General features: G+C 38.0%; 1 protein-coding gene across 5 annotated transcripts in view; it reads left to right on the forward strand.

The window, feature by feature from the left end:
• The window catches only part of FRS2 (fibroblast growth factor receptor substrate 2), a 103,061-nt gene extending 92,097 nt beyond the window's left edge, over positions 1-10,964 (forward strand). For 4 of the 5 annotated variants that reach the window (XM_053661558.1, XM_053661561.1, XM_053661560.1 and 1 more), the window contains 5 exons: positions 1,156-1,248; positions 2,237-2,423; positions 3,212-3,370; positions 3,726-3,889; positions 5,282-10,964. In XM_053661558.1, coding sequence (XP_053517533.1) covers positions 1,156-1,248; positions 2,237-2,423; positions 3,212-3,370; positions 3,726-3,889; positions 5,282-6,232 — 1,554 coding nt within the window. In that variant the 3' untranslated portion in view covers positions 6,233-10,964. Of the gene's footprint in view, positions 1-650; positions 796-1,155; positions 1,249-2,236; positions 2,424-3,211; positions 3,371-3,725; positions 3,890-5,281 lie in introns of all 5 variants that reach the window. The other variant, XM_053661562.1, reaches the window with a different exon arrangement.
• The last annotated feature ends 4,354 nt before the right edge of the window (positions 10,965-15,318 follow it).

A 15,318-nucleotide genomic window follows, 5' to 3' on the forward strand; every position in this document is an offset into this window, starting at 1 on the left:
AGAGGGAAGGAAATAAGTAAATAGACAGTGTACCACAGTTTCTGCTAAAGTAATCAATGTGAAAGATGCTGTGATCTGGGAATCCCAGGGTGCTGTGACAAAAGAAGTGTAAGTCACCCAGTTGGTTGGAGTCGGAGAAGGCTTCCTGAACACACTTGGGTGGGTTGAATCTTGAGAAAGGAAAGCAGAAGCAGGGCAGTGTGGAAGGGTGTGAGAAAACAAGATGCTCTGGGGAAACTGCTGAATGTGCCCTGGTAGGGCTTGGAGCAGAGAGGAGGAAGAGTTCAGACCTGTAGACAGGGACCAGACTGGGAAGAGCCTCGTGGCAAACGGACAAGCTTTGAATTTTCCCCCGAATATAGTGAATAGCCACTGAAGAATTTTAACCTAGTTTTAATCAGATTTATGCTTTTAATGTTTAGAAGCTTCTTGTGCTCCCCCCTCCTTTTCAAATATTGTCACATTCATTCTCTTCCCCTTGTTTGGGAAAGAGTGACATTTTTTATTTTTCCTTTGTTCATTTGGTGTGTTCTTGAGAATTTAATGTCACCTGTAACCTGTGGGGAAGGAAGATTAGATAGATACACTCAGTTTTGCCAATATTTTCTTTTAAGAGATTGCTTGAATTTTGAATTGTTTTTCTCTCTTAGTGAAATATTCCAAGTTTGTTTTTGTGTCTTATTTACCAATGAACTCTTGCCGGGTGGACTACATAAAAGATACTACAATGAGGAGTAAAGAAACCTGTCAAGCCAGAAGTCTAGCATCCCTATGGAAATTTATTAAAAGAGAGAGGTGAAATTCCTCATAAGCCATAAGAGGTTAATTCCATGAATGACTTTAATAGTGCTACATATGAGACCTTAAATTGACTTGCTTTTTAAGATAATTTTAAAATAAGCAGACCTTTGGAAGTTAAACTGGAAATCTGAGATTTCTCTGATGTCTACCTTAGAAAATTATTGTCATTGTCTCTGAGCAAAATTCACCAGTTAGTTGCATGAAATCTATCTTCAGCCATATATTTTCTTGGACTTAATTTTCCTCATCAAAATAATGCAGAGTTTGTGTTACATGATTTCTAAAACCTTTTTTTTATGTTATGATTTTTATATCCTATGTCTAATAATTTTTTCCAAATTATCTTTCATGTAGTGCTCACATGGTCTTCTGAAAGAAGCCATGGGTAGCTGTTGTAGCTGTCCAGGTAAAGACACTGTCCCAGATAACCATCGGAACAAGTTTAAGGTTAGTACAGCTGCTTGAATTACTCTTACTGCCCACCTGGACATTCTTTTACTTTACTTAATATAGCTTTTCACTTGTACCCCCAGACCCTTTTACTTCCTTTTTTATTCATTCTGCCTTTACTTATTTTAATAAATGATGATGATATTTGCTTGCTGACAATGTGGAATATTCTTTTTCTTTCCCTTTAGTCCTCTGTTTCTTTCCCTTTGGTCCTATGATACCAGAGATACTGTTCTGGTATCATTTTGTTTAAAATGCCACTTTATGTGTTCCTCTTTAGTCATCGATTCCACCTCCAGTCACTGGTTCATGCCTGGATGATTTCTTAACTGGACTCTACTTTGAGTCACCACTGCGATCCATCCTGCAGTCGACATCAAATTAGTCTTCTTCTGTCATCATTCTGAAACTTGTGGTGTTCTGTTACCTAGAGGCTAACCGCTCCATTCCTTACTCATCCACAGCTATTTTGTCTCTTGTAGTCTTGCTGAGTCTGCGATGAATCATGGTCTCTGGATCATGCAAACTTGGGTGCAGATTACCACCTCATTGCTTCATAGCTTTGTGACCATGGGCGGGTTACATTATCACTAAGTCTTTGTTTTCAATTTTGTAGGATAGAGAGAACAGTATTACCTAGTTTAGGAGTGTTATGAGCATTAAATGGGAAAAGTATGTGTAAAATACTCTGCCTGGTTACAGGGATATAGTCAGGTCTCCCTAAGCGATCTGTTCTTTATGGTCTCTGGCCATTTTCTGAAACTTAGTAGTAAAAGGCCTTTAACTTATCTCCCCAGTGGGAATGTGAATTCCTTGCTGATACAAACTGTGCATTATATTGCTACATAGTCCTACGCACATATTGGTTGACGAATGAACTAACTAAAGGAGCGAGTAACTGAATCAGTCCACAGTTGGTGAAGTATGAGTATAACTGTCGAGTTGAAGTGTTAGGCTAGCACTAAGTACACTTTCTTTTTTTTAGGTCATTAATGTGGATGATGATGGGAATGAGTTAGGTTCTGGCATAATGGAACTTACAGACACAGAGCTGATTTTATACACTCGCAAACGTGACTCGGTAAAGTGGCACTACCTCTGCTTGCGCCGCTATGGCTATGACTCTAATCTCTTCTCTTTTGAAAGTGGTCGACGGTGTCAAACGGGACAAGGTAGGTAGAGCCTTTAATTTTTTTCCTACAAAATTTGTCACATTTGAAATACTTTTCTTTCTGTTATTCTATATAGAATGTTTAGTATTTTACTTTCTCCTGCCTGAAAAAAAATTACACAAATAAATGCCTTAAGAAAAGAGATATAGTAACCAATGCATTTGTTTAGCAAGCATTTATTAAGCACATTCTCCATGTATAGAATTTTGACCCATATCACCTTTAACATTTTCAGTAAATAATTAGTCCCAGGAAATTGTGTGTTTTTCCTGTTATAACTTACTGGGAAAAGATCCTAATTTTTGGAGTCAAACGATACATAGTCTGATTATTTTGCTACATACAATTTGAAAGCGCTTGAGCAAGTTACCTCTGTCAAACATCACATTTTTTCTCCATGAGAGGTGAATGATAATCCCTGCCTTACAGAATTATAATAACTAAACATAGTGACAAAGCCAGGCCTGTCAAATGGTGTGGATCACCTTGGTAATGGTGAGTTGGGCGCCCCCTGCTGTTAAAAGCAGATTGAAGTGAGTGCGAATCTTGTTTTCATCTGCCTTATTTTGAGCCATCTCCCTGAGACATATGGAAACTAATCTGTGAACTTTCTTTTGGGTTTATGTTTTGAAACAGGGAATATCATTAATTTATCAGGTATTTATTTAAAACACCCTTCTTGGTTTTGTTATACAGAATGCTTATTTTACAATTTTAATTCTTTCACAGGTGCTCCTGTATCATTTTAAAAGATAAAACCTTTGTTCCCTTCTGGTTTATATTTATAGGAATCTTTGCCTTTAAGTGTGCCCGTGCAGAAGAGTTATTTAACATGTTGCAAGAGATTATGCAAAGTAATAGTATAAATGTGGTGGAAGAGCCAGTTGTTGAAAGGAATAATCATCAGACAGAATTGGAAGTCCCCAGAACACCTCGAACACCTACAAGTAAGTATTCGTTTTCCTTCTTGTATTTTATAAACCATAGACTATGGATATTTAATCTATAAAATTTAATCTATAAGAAGTCATCACCGGCTGACCTAAAGTGTAATGGTTGTCAGTCTTTAAAAGCTGTTAGCTATAATTATAAACATGTTTAATATTTTAAATATGTAACATTAAATGTTTCATGTTATCTAAAATGTGAATAGAAAGTTGGCATGGAGCGTCTGCCATCTTCCCAGAAAACTCCTTCCTTAGTCCTGCCGGTGCAGGTTGGATTCTTACTTGTTTTTATTCTCTCTTCCCTACCTCTGTATCCTGCTTTTCTTCTTAAACCAATAAACAAACAAAAACTCAGCTCCAGGGTTTGCTGCTCAGAACTTACCTAATGGATATCCCCGATATCCCTCATTTGGAGATGCTTCATCCCACCCTTCAAGCAGACATCCTTCTGTGGGAAGTGCACGCCTGCCTTCAGTAGGCGAAGAATCGACACACCCTTTGCTTGTGGCTGAGGAACAGGTACGCATGTGCTACATTGTCTAACAGGATAATGGCTTGTGTGGAGTTGCAGATTTCAGTTTGAATTTAGCTTTCACTCTTTCTGTGTGAGTTTTGTAATGAAGAAAGAATCAGAGCAAGTAGTGTATATTTACTGATTTATGCTGAAATCTGTGCCTGTGCAGGTGCTGAGGGAAACTTAGCATCGCGGTAGTTTGTGGGTTCGGGACAGGAGCGTCTATAGGTAAAGATAGCCATGACTAATGGTCAGTCCCCATTGTAATAACTTCCAGTCAATCCAGAATTTATGGTACTGCTTATATTATAGTTTATAATTAGTGGACCAGTAGCAGGAAGGTAGATTTTATTGGTGGTGTTTTTATAGAATTATATAATATTCCTGACCATTCTGTTTTCTTTTGAGGAATGAAGTAGCTGGTTAAACCTTGTGCATGCATTAATTAGCTGTGTACTTATCTATTGTAAACCCCATGGTCATTATCATTAAGACATTTTTGTTGTTTTAAAATTCTTTTATTTTTTACATGGTATATGAGTTCTTTTATTATTTACTGTAATTACATTTCACTCAATTTCGCATTTTTTGAGCTTTTCATATTTTATGTATAGACCTCTAAATGTTTTTTGTGTTGCCATCCAAAACACCATTGAGTTTTTCATTATGACTTTATTGATTATTTCTTAGTAGGTAATATTTATTTTATATCTGTGAATTTTACAGAATTTTTATTAAATCTAATAGGGTTTATTTCTTTATATAGTCAGATCATCTGTAAATAATGATATATTTGTATCTTCCTTTTTAATATTTATTTATTTCTGAGCCATGGCTTAATATATTCATGGGCATTTCTAGAACAACACCAAAATTATAATCCCTATTTGTCCCTGATTTTTTTTAACAGAATGCTTTTCATGTTTCACTATCAAGTATAATGTTGCATGTTAGAGTAGGTTTTCTTTTTAAAATTTTTTAAAAAATATTTTATTTCTTTATTTTCAGAGAAAGGAGAAGGGAAGGAGAGAAAGATTGATGTGAAAGCAAAACATCTTTTGCCTGTCATCTGCTCCCTGACCCAGGCATATGCCTTAACTGGGAATTGAACCAGTGACCTTTTGCTTTGTGGGACAATGCTCAACCAACTGAGCCACACTGGTCAGGGCAGGGTAGTTATTCTTTTATCAAATTAGGAAGCTACATTTCTATACCTTCCCTCATCCTCCCCCAACATCTTTTTATTAGTAAAAACACAGGTGCAAAAGCTTCAAAGCAAAAGTATATTTAGAGAGAAAGCTAGCTAATCAGTAAAATTAACAGATGTGGTCAGGCTTCTTTTGTCTTATTTTCATTTTTTAAGCAGATTACTGATTCACTTTACTCTTTTGTTTTAGGTACATACCTATGTCAACACTACAGGTGTGCAAGAAGAGCGGAAGAATTGTGCAAGTGTGCATGTCCCATTGGAGGCAAGGATTTCTAATGCTGAAAGCAACACTCCAAAAGAAGAACCTAGTAGTATTGAGGACAGGGACCCTCAGGTTCTTCTTGAACCTGAAGTAGTCAGATTTGTCTTAGGACCAACTCCTGTTCAAAAACAATTAATGGAAAAAGAGAAACTAGAGAAAATTGGAAGAGATCAAGTCAGTGGAGGTGGTGCAAATAACACAGAATGGGACACTGGATATGACAGTGACGAACGAAGAGATGCACCCTCTGTTAACAAACTGGTGTATGAAAATATAAATGGGTTATCTATCCCTAGTGCCTCAGGGGTCAGGAGAGGTCGTCTGACATCCACCAGTACCTCAGATACCCAGAATATCAACAACTCAGCTCAGAGAAGAACTGCGTTACTAAACTATGAAAATTTACCATCTTTGCCTCCTGTTTGGGAAGCCCGCAAGCTAAGTAGGGATGAAGATGACAATTTAGGACCAAAGACCCCATCTCTAAATGGCTACCATAATAATCTAGATCCAATGCATAACTATGTAAATACAGAGAATGTAACAGTGCCAGCAAGTGCTCACAAAATAGAATATTCAAGGCGTCGGGACTGTATACCGACAGTCTTTAACTTTGATATCAGACGCCCGAGTTTAGAACACAGGCAGCTCAATTACATACAGGTTGACTTGGAAGGTGGCAGTGACTCCGACAACCCTCAGACTCCAAAAACGCCTACAACTCCTCTTCCGCAGACCCCGACCAGGCGCACAGAGCTGTATGCTGTGATAGACATTGAGAAAACTGCTGCTATGTCAAATTTGCAGAAAGCACTACCACGAGATGATGGTACATCTAGGAAAACTAGACATAATAGTACTGATCTGCCCATGTGAGCCTGGAAAGCATTACATTGTTTGCACCTTTGTGAATTTTTTTAAAAATGAAGATGCAAGTGCTTCATTTTCTTTTCTAAACACTAACTCCTTTTATAGACTGACAAAAACATTTTTTTAATATTTCATGTGCTTCTTTAAAGGGAATTAATGTAGAGCAGGTACTCATTAGAAACACTAATTTCACTATGTACCACTCACGACTGTACAGCAGCACTCCCGTTTTCACAGTGCCTATTTCAGATGAGAGTTGAAGTGAGTGACATGCTGGTCGATTTTTATCAATATTCTGGACTTCGGCATATCATCCATGCCTAAGTCATGGTTGGCATTTAAAACGTTTTATAAAGCCTCTTGATAATGTACATTGCTAACAGATAAACTCTAGGCTTTGAAAGTAATATTTGTAGATTCACTGTACATGGTGTGTGGCATCTAGCATGTAACATGAGGAATCCTTTATTTCATTAATTGTAGGCTTTTCGACTTGAGCCAAACCATATGTAAAGGAAATAGAAGTACCACACTCCTTATATACCAGTCAGTTCCTTTGCCTTCAGCTTACTAGAAAGCCCTGTGTTTGAATATGGTTGCTGTTGAAAGGCAGGAAAAAGACAAGATTTTCTGTGTATTCATCTCATGTTATTGGAACGGCATGCTCTGATGTCTGAGTCAGAATTACGATGGGCTCAAGAATTGGTCTCAGGTCACTTTACCCCAAAACATTTGAAAATCTGAACCAAGATCTCTTGAAAGAGTCTCGCCTATGGATTATTGACGGTCACATCGTTTATGGAGGCGTCGGTGCCATTAGATTGCCATTTACCTTCAGTTTTCCCCTGGTGTTTGGGATGTCTCATTTCGTTGCTTACTGTCTTTTCCAATTTAAAATGTTTGAGTTTGTATATAGTTTTAAAATTGGATTATGTGTTTATTGTGTAGTGGCATTTTTGTCAAATCGTGGTTTTGAAGGTTCATTTGGAACTTACTGTTATTCTATAACAGGGTTACCCTTGTCCAGTATTTATTTATGTGCTGTTTACTTTTCAAGTTGATAAAAACATTCTCTCAGTTTTAAAATTTACTTGTGTCCATAGATGATCTCTTTAGCAGCTGAGGGGAAAGAAAAAGGAAGCTATTTTTAACATACAGAGTTCCCTGAAGGTACTGTGTCTGCTCTGTGGGCACCCCCACCCCAGCACTTTAGCAGTGATTCCCGCGAGTGGCACGGCTGCGGTTGCACTCTGCCCACTGTAGTGCTCCTCAGCTCTGCTGTCCTTTCGCTCGTAGGTGGGTCTTTGATTACCCCTGGTTTCAATGGAATGTTAAGATTATTGCCAGCATAGCAGGTACAGTGGAAGTCTTGTAGCAATGAGATTATGTTATAATTTAGGATTTTAAATGAATTGAAGCTTGTGTAAACTGACAAGAGGTCATATGTCCAACTCTTGGAAAATCAAGAATGTTCCAGTTTCCTAAATACTAGAGAAGACAAGAGAAGATAGAGTGAAAAGAAGGTTAGGTAACCTTGCAAAATAATTTACCGTTTTCTCTAAATTTGAGGAAATTTGAGATTATGATCTGGATCTACCAGATGTAACTAAGGTTAAGTTAGCATGAAAGTTTCCGTCGTGTAGCATCCAGCCTGTTCAATAAATAACCAATTCTAGGACAGTGAATGGATTAGCAAAATAATAGAATGGGACCATTATAAAGAAAATAAATTATTAAAGGTGTCTATTTTCAGTGCCATTGGTTTATGTGCATAGCAGAATTTCTTCTTTTTTTTGAACTTCTTTTTTGTGAACTTGGTGCTTACTAAAGTGTTCACTGTTCTCTAAAAAGAGAGCAGTGGTGTAGGTGTGCAGTTTCCACTTTTAATATATTGTTGCATTTATGTTTTCTTCTGAGTAGATTGCTAATCGTGCCAAATTTATGTGGTTTTTGTAATGTGGAATATGAATTGTGATGGAATTAGTACACACGGTTTTATCTGAAATAAGCAGTCAAGACAGAACATTAACCTCCAAATAGAAGGGCTGACCTATTTATTCATTTTGGAGGTTGGATACTTTATTTTCTTTTTCTAATCCTTTGTATTTTTCCTTCCAGATTCTAATTAGTTTTTATATTTTTTAGGTAACTCCAATATAATCACTGCAGTTTATGCTTTAAATACTGAATGCTTTAAAAACAGAAATGGGACCAATTTGTCTGCTAAGAATTTGATTTTTAGGTACTATGAATATTAGGAAGATGTATACATAAAACTGGTGTTAATTTCTAGATGTCTCTGGAAATCACCTGTGATCCTATTTAATAAAAAGTAATGTAGAACACTCCTTGTCCTTTGCAGTAGTCTAGTCGTGGGCATTAAGCTCCATCCTGGAAGAATGAACCTACTAGCAGGTGCATTCTAGAATGCGATATTTTATTGGGATACAGTTGTGGCCATATGTTTCAGATTTTCTGAGGCAGACCTGATTTTAGATATTCTGTTCTGTTGATAGACCATGTGATCCCACTTTCAGTTTTGGAACTCTAGTCATTGTTCATATATTTTCCCAAACAGAATCCCCTTTTATCCATATAGATCAAAACAGCTTTTATCCCAGACCAGGGTTGGAAACTGATATGGGTATTGACTCTGTTTTGTCTTAGTGTGTTTTATTTCCCAGTTTCATCTTCTTTTAAAACTGAAAATATGGTGCCTTTTCTCCCTCCAGGAAGATTGGCAAATAGTTCCTTTTATTTACTGCTGCTGTGGAGTGATGAGATATGCACTTTACTCTTGAAGACTTAGCAAAAAGCTTTTCACTTCTCAGTATATACAGGATAGATCACATTTAGGACGTACGAAGATTTGCCAAGCAGTCTTTGTTTTTATAGATATTGATGTTGACCCCACAGTTCAATGTTGTAAGTCAAGCTAGTGTTTATCAACCCCCCAAAGGAATCTGTGGCACAACATAGAAAAATGTACCTCAGTAATGTTCTATTAAAAATGGGACAGGGGCCTTATGTTTTCATAGTTTCCCAATAATGTGCCACCATAGTTTTGCCTCAAGGTAAAAGTTTTAACAAGCTAAAAAGTACTTCCCACTTTCTCCTGTGCTGTTCCTAACTCATAATGCCCAAGTGTTCTGTGCAATGTGTAGTGTGTGTATGTGTAAATATATATGTATATGAACATATATACATATATATCCTTGAAATAGATATACCATCAGAGACAACATTCAGAAGTAACTGATGTATTGGCATCTCATTCATATTTCTGATATGTGAGGTATATGGTACTAATTACCTTTTCCCTATTGTTTGCCAAATTTGAATAAAGGCATTGGTACGAAATTCCAAAATGGATAGAAAATGTTTTTGGTTTGAAAAATTAACAACTATTTTATGACATATCACATGATACTCTGCCCAAACCAGCACCATATCTCTCTTTCCTGTTCTTTACATCCCTATTCCCCGTTCCTACTTCTTCATTTTTGGGGGGGTAAAACAATTCTTTTGTAGCATCATTACAACTGCAATTCTCTGACGGACTGGTATTAATAGTACAGTAGTCACCAGTGTGCCACATTTGCATTAGTAAATGCAAAATACACATTTGATAAAGGACAAATTTTGTGTTAATGTTTTTATTTTCATTACATTGTATAATATTGTAAGATTATTGTATGTCCTCATTTGCATTATAAATGTTTTTTTCCTACATAAAGGCATAAATATAGCAACTTTGTATAAAGGTAGCTTATTAGATTTTTAATTTTTCTTTTATAAAAAGTTGTTTAACAGTGGGACTACCATTGCCAAATTGTATATGAAATATGAATTTTACCCCCTGTGGTTAATTTCTTTTATAAACATTCCACATTTCTCTAATAAAAGATGTAAGTGATACTGTACTATGCATAAAATGTATTTTAATGCTGTTTCATATCAGCATTTTAAATAATGGTTTGCATTTTTGAAATTGGCAAAATTTACCACTGTTGATGGAAATCTTGTTGTATATGTAACAACATCTTTTGCCCACTCTCCTTCCCCACCCTTTGTGCTCTGTTTCTTTCTATCAGTGCCAACTTCATACATTTTGTAGCATGGCAATAAAATATAGCTTTTACACTGAGGCCGAGTGTGGCTTTTTGGAGGATGTGGACATGGGAGGATTGCCCTCGAGTGCTTTGCATATGACTTTTTGCCATACGAACCATGTCTCCAGGCACGAGAGGTTATATGATGTAGACATGCTTTAAAGAACAAGTGTGAATGTGCGTTTAAGCTGAATTTTTGTCATAACAAGAACTAATTTTTTTATCTTTGGAGAAGTCATAGTTCTTGAAGTACAATCAAACCTTTATTAACTGGAGTACTTAAAGAATATGCTAATAATTGAATTTAGTTCAACAAGGGCTAAGCGACACTTTTTAAATCCTTATTTATTACAAAGTATTTAGTATACTTTATATGTACAGTATGGTTTAATCTTAGATGATTTGGGATTTTGCGATGGCTTACTGTTGTCATTCTGGCCTAAATTTCCACGATGAGGTACTCGAGTTGATACTGGAAGCTGAGCTGACTATATACACTGACCTTAAGCGTTCATGAAAAATTGCTTTGTCGAATAAAATCTGGTCGGACTTTTTATGGTTCCTTTCCCCTTATTGCTGAAAGTAGATTGCAATAAAACCCCAATAAAAGTTTGGTTGGATACCTATTTATAGTTTTACTGTATTTATATTTTATACATTTCTTGAAGCTACAATAGGAGGTTTTATTTCTCAGTCTCATATCACTGCCTCCATTTCAGGTGGACATATAATGGGTTAAGGGTTATGTTTCATCAAAGTAAAAATGAAGTTTTAAGTATATGACAGACTCACAGTTTCATCTCTGGTCATGCAAACCAGTAGTTCTCAGCTCTGGGTCTCCAAACCTGTTTTTAGCCACTGAGTGACACTGCAGAGCCTATTTGGACACAGCTCAAGGTGGAGAACATTTGAGCCGTGAAAGGGAGCCATGGCCAGGTAGCTCAGGTGATTGGAACTTTGTCCAGATTTGCTAAGGTTGCAAGTTCCATCCCTGCTCAGGGCACATACAAGAATCATCCAATGAATGCATAAATAATTGGAACAATGAGTCAGTGTTTCTCTTTCTCTTCCCTGCTTGTCTTTTCTCCTTCTTCCCACCCTTCAAATCAATTAAAAAAGAAAAAAAAAACAATGAAAAGCAAAGACAAGTCCATAAATAAATGGGTGCTTGCTATGTGCCGGACATCTGTGGAACACATGATTGGTCAAGATGTGGCGGAGACCAAGTCTTAGAAAACAGGCATTTGCTCTCAGAAATTAAAAACTTAAAAAAATTATTTGTGTTTTTTCTTTGAATTCCTTAGAAGTCAGTAGCTATTCACTTGTTCTTATTTAATGAATGAGCATGAGCTAGGCCCTATGCTAGTAATAAAGATACCAGTCCTTGTCCTCAAAATATCTGTAGTTTAGAATAGCCTTCTAATGGGGCAGTGCCCTTTCTCCCCCCGACAGGACTGAGCCCTCACAAAGTGTAAATGATGAATTAACTTCTCTCAGATATCTTTAGAATGAGTAGTAGCTATATAGCTTAGGAGAACTGACATTTGTCAGTTCTTGGGAGGAGCAGTGTGATAAAGGCACAAAAAAGGGAAGGGCGTCTAACTTGACCAGAGAACGGGTTTTGAGATTGAAGGAGGTAATCCCTGAGGTGTTTGATGACAGCCTTCGTAGACTAGAGGAAGGGAGAGGATGTCTTAGGGAGGAGGAGTAGCATATGCAAAGGTACAGAGGTACGGAAAGATCGTAATGTTCAGTGGTGGAAAGGGGTTCGATAAGAGCATGGGGTGCAAAAGCAGGGTGAGAAGAAGGGAAAAATGACAGACATCAGTACCTATCGAATGCTAAAGCATTTTTGTTTAAATTAGAGAATATGAAGGGTTTTAAAAACACTGGAGAAATAATAGTTTAGGAAGAACTGACAGCAACATTGATGATAACAGGACATTTAAAATAGACTGATGAAGAGGCTCCTAAAGAAATAGAAGCAAAACTGTATAAATGCCTATTCAAAGACATTGTTAAGTGTTTGTTATTTATTGCTGTACACCAAACCACCCTGAAACTTTGTGGCTTAAGTCAAATTTTGTTATTTCTCACTTTGCTGTATGTAGATCAAGGTGGTTGGGCCTACGGAACCCATTCTAAATGACAAAACTAGTAAATGGAAGAATTGAAATCCAGACACACACAGCCTGGTTCCATTTCTGAACAATTAAACCCTGGGGCACAACCCTGGCCAGGTGGCTTGGTCGGTTGGTGCATTGTCCAGTACTCCCAAAAGTTGGCAGGTTTGATTTCCACTCAGGACACATACCTGGTTTGGGGGTTTGATCTCTGGTCAGGGCCTGAATGGGAGGCAACCAATTGATGTTTCTCTCTCACATGGATGTTTTTATCTCTTCCTCCATCCCTCACTTGCTCTCTCTTTGAAAAACAGTAAAAACATAGCCTCTGGTTTAAAAAGAATAACCTGAAATATGAGGGTGACACCAAAGGAAGTAGGAAAGTGAGAAGAATCAAAAACTGCAACGAAAGCTGAGAGTCCTCTCTGCTCTCTCCTCCTGTCTGTGTCTGGCCTCAGCTGCCCAGGTGGCAGGGCCTGCCTCCCAGTGCCTGTGCAAAAGCTTCTGGTCTTTCCACTTCAAAGCTCGGCAGGGAAGCAGGGTTGGTTTCTCCATCACCCTGTCTCAGGCTTGCCTGTGAGAGGACGTATTTCTAGGGACGTGATTTGACCACAATAAAAACTTGTTTTGTGAGGTATCTTAAGCTTCTTGTTATTGTGACTTGTCATTCTAGTCTCGGGTGTCCAACCCGCAGCCCAGGATGGCTCTGAATGCAGCTCTACACAAAATTATCAATTTACTTACAACATTATGAGTTTTTTGTTTTCATTGTGTTTGTGTGTTTTACGTGTGGCCCAAGAAAACTCTTCTTCCAGTGTGACTTAGTCACGCCAAAAGACTGGATGCCTTGTTAGTGTGTAATTTGGCATATACCTATCAAAGAGCACTTCCTGAAAGAAGAGCAAATTTTTCCAGGAACACACAATTTGGGGTAGATTTAAAATAACAATTTGTCCAGTCTGAACATCCCTTATCATGATGGGCCTTGGGAATAGTGTAAACCAGGGTCAGCAAATGTTTTCTATAAAGGTTCAGATGATAAAATATGTTAGGCTTTATGGGTTATATAGTCTATCACAACTATTCAACTCTGCCATTCTATAATGGTATTGTATTGCACAGTATCAAAAATGAATAGGTATGCTTATGTTCCAGCCAAGCTATGGACACCAAAATATGTTCCATATAATTTTAATGTATTATGAAATAGGCAGGTGGGATTTGGCTCCCCATAGCTTGTCAATCCCTGGTGTAAATTAACCCTTTTAGAGTGTACCTCTAAAGGGTAATAACAAAAATTGAAAACATCGAACAATGTTAACAAATGCCAAAAATCCACAAACTTGCTAACTGATAAGTTTGTCAAAAGGAGAAAAGGGTACTGGTAGATGGTAGAAAACAAATAGATTTTTTATTATATATATATATTTAAAGATTTTATTTACTTTTAGAGAGAGGGGAAGGGAGAAAGAGAAACATTGTTGTGTGAGAGATACACACATAGGTATCAGTTGCCTCTCACAAGTCCCCAGCTGGGTCCTGGCCAGCAGCAACTCAAGTCATGTGCCCTGGCTGAGAATGAACCAGTGACCTTTTGGTTCACCAACCAGGGCTATATCCACAGAACCACACCACCCGGGGCTTTATTTTATATTTTTAATTGATCATAGAAAAAGGAAGGGAGAGGGAGAGACAAAGAGATTTGTTGTTCCACTTCATTGATGTGCTCATTGGTTGATTCCTGTAGGTGCTGACGGGATGGAACCTACAACCTTGCTTGGTGTGTGGGATGAAGCTCTAACCAACTTAGTTACACAGTGAGGGCTAGAATTTTTTTAAAGCACCTAACGGCCCTAAGGGGTCAATTTAGGGAAAGCAGACAACTGCTTTTGATAAACTGGAGTGTTTTGGATTAATCTCGACCTCTACCAAGACACTGAGTGAGAGTCACTCTATTAATGGGGGAGGACAGGGATGAGTGAAATGCAAACCCGGGAAGGAGAAAGCAGGGCAAAGATAAAAGTAGATGTTTCTTTCCATCATTAGATGCTGTCCTGGACAGTCAACATACAATTAAAAACAGCGTTTTAAAACTCAATAAAAGGAATGAAAGTCTTTCTCTAATAGATAATTTTTAAATGAAAATAGCAAAAAAAAAATAGCAATAAAAATATTATTTAGGAACATGATGAATAATGACCACAAAACATAGTTGAAAAAGTTGAGGGAAATAGCTTCTTGGGAAATAGGTGATGAGGTCGGTGAATTATATCCTTCCTTATGAGTATATAACTCTTTACTATATGTATTAAATCTGTGGCACTTTAAGTCAAATTTTTAAAAGGTTTTACTTACTTCTTCTGAGAGGGGAAGGGAGTGAAAAAGGAAAACATCAAATCAGTTGCTTTTCACACGCGATCAACTGGGGACTTGGCTGAACGTGCCCTGACCATGAGTCAAACTCGCGAACCTCAGGTTCCCAGGCCTGCGCTGAAACCGATGAGCCACACCAGCCAGGAATAAGTTTTTAAGTAGTAAATTTAAGAAAAATGTGCGAGCTCTGCTCGCACGAGTAAGAACTCCGTTATTAGCGCAAGCCGCCCCCACTCTCGGTGCACCGTCTTTTGTCCTTCGGGGCTCCTACTCCCAATCCACCCTGCCCCAAGCAAAATGTCAGACCCTCCCCCTTTCTGGACCCAAGCCGTTGGTGCCACAGGGGGCGGGGCGTGAACCAAGGCCCCGCCCCCCAGCCAGAAAAACTGCGTTTACAACCTCAGTGGATACCACCTCTGGCTCTGCGGGCGGTGCTAGGCTGCAGCTGCGCTCCAGCCGAGGCCCCGCCCCCTGCAGTAGAGCT

This window comes from Artibeus jamaicensis, unplaced genomic scaffold (genome assembly GCF_021234435.1).
Source record: "Artibeus jamaicensis isolate MK-2021 breed Jamaican fruit bat unplaced genomic scaffold, CSHL_Jam_final contig_233, whole genome shotgun sequence".
Taxonomy (NCBI): domain Eukaryota; kingdom Metazoa; phylum Chordata; class Mammalia; order Chiroptera; family Phyllostomidae; genus Artibeus; species Artibeus jamaicensis.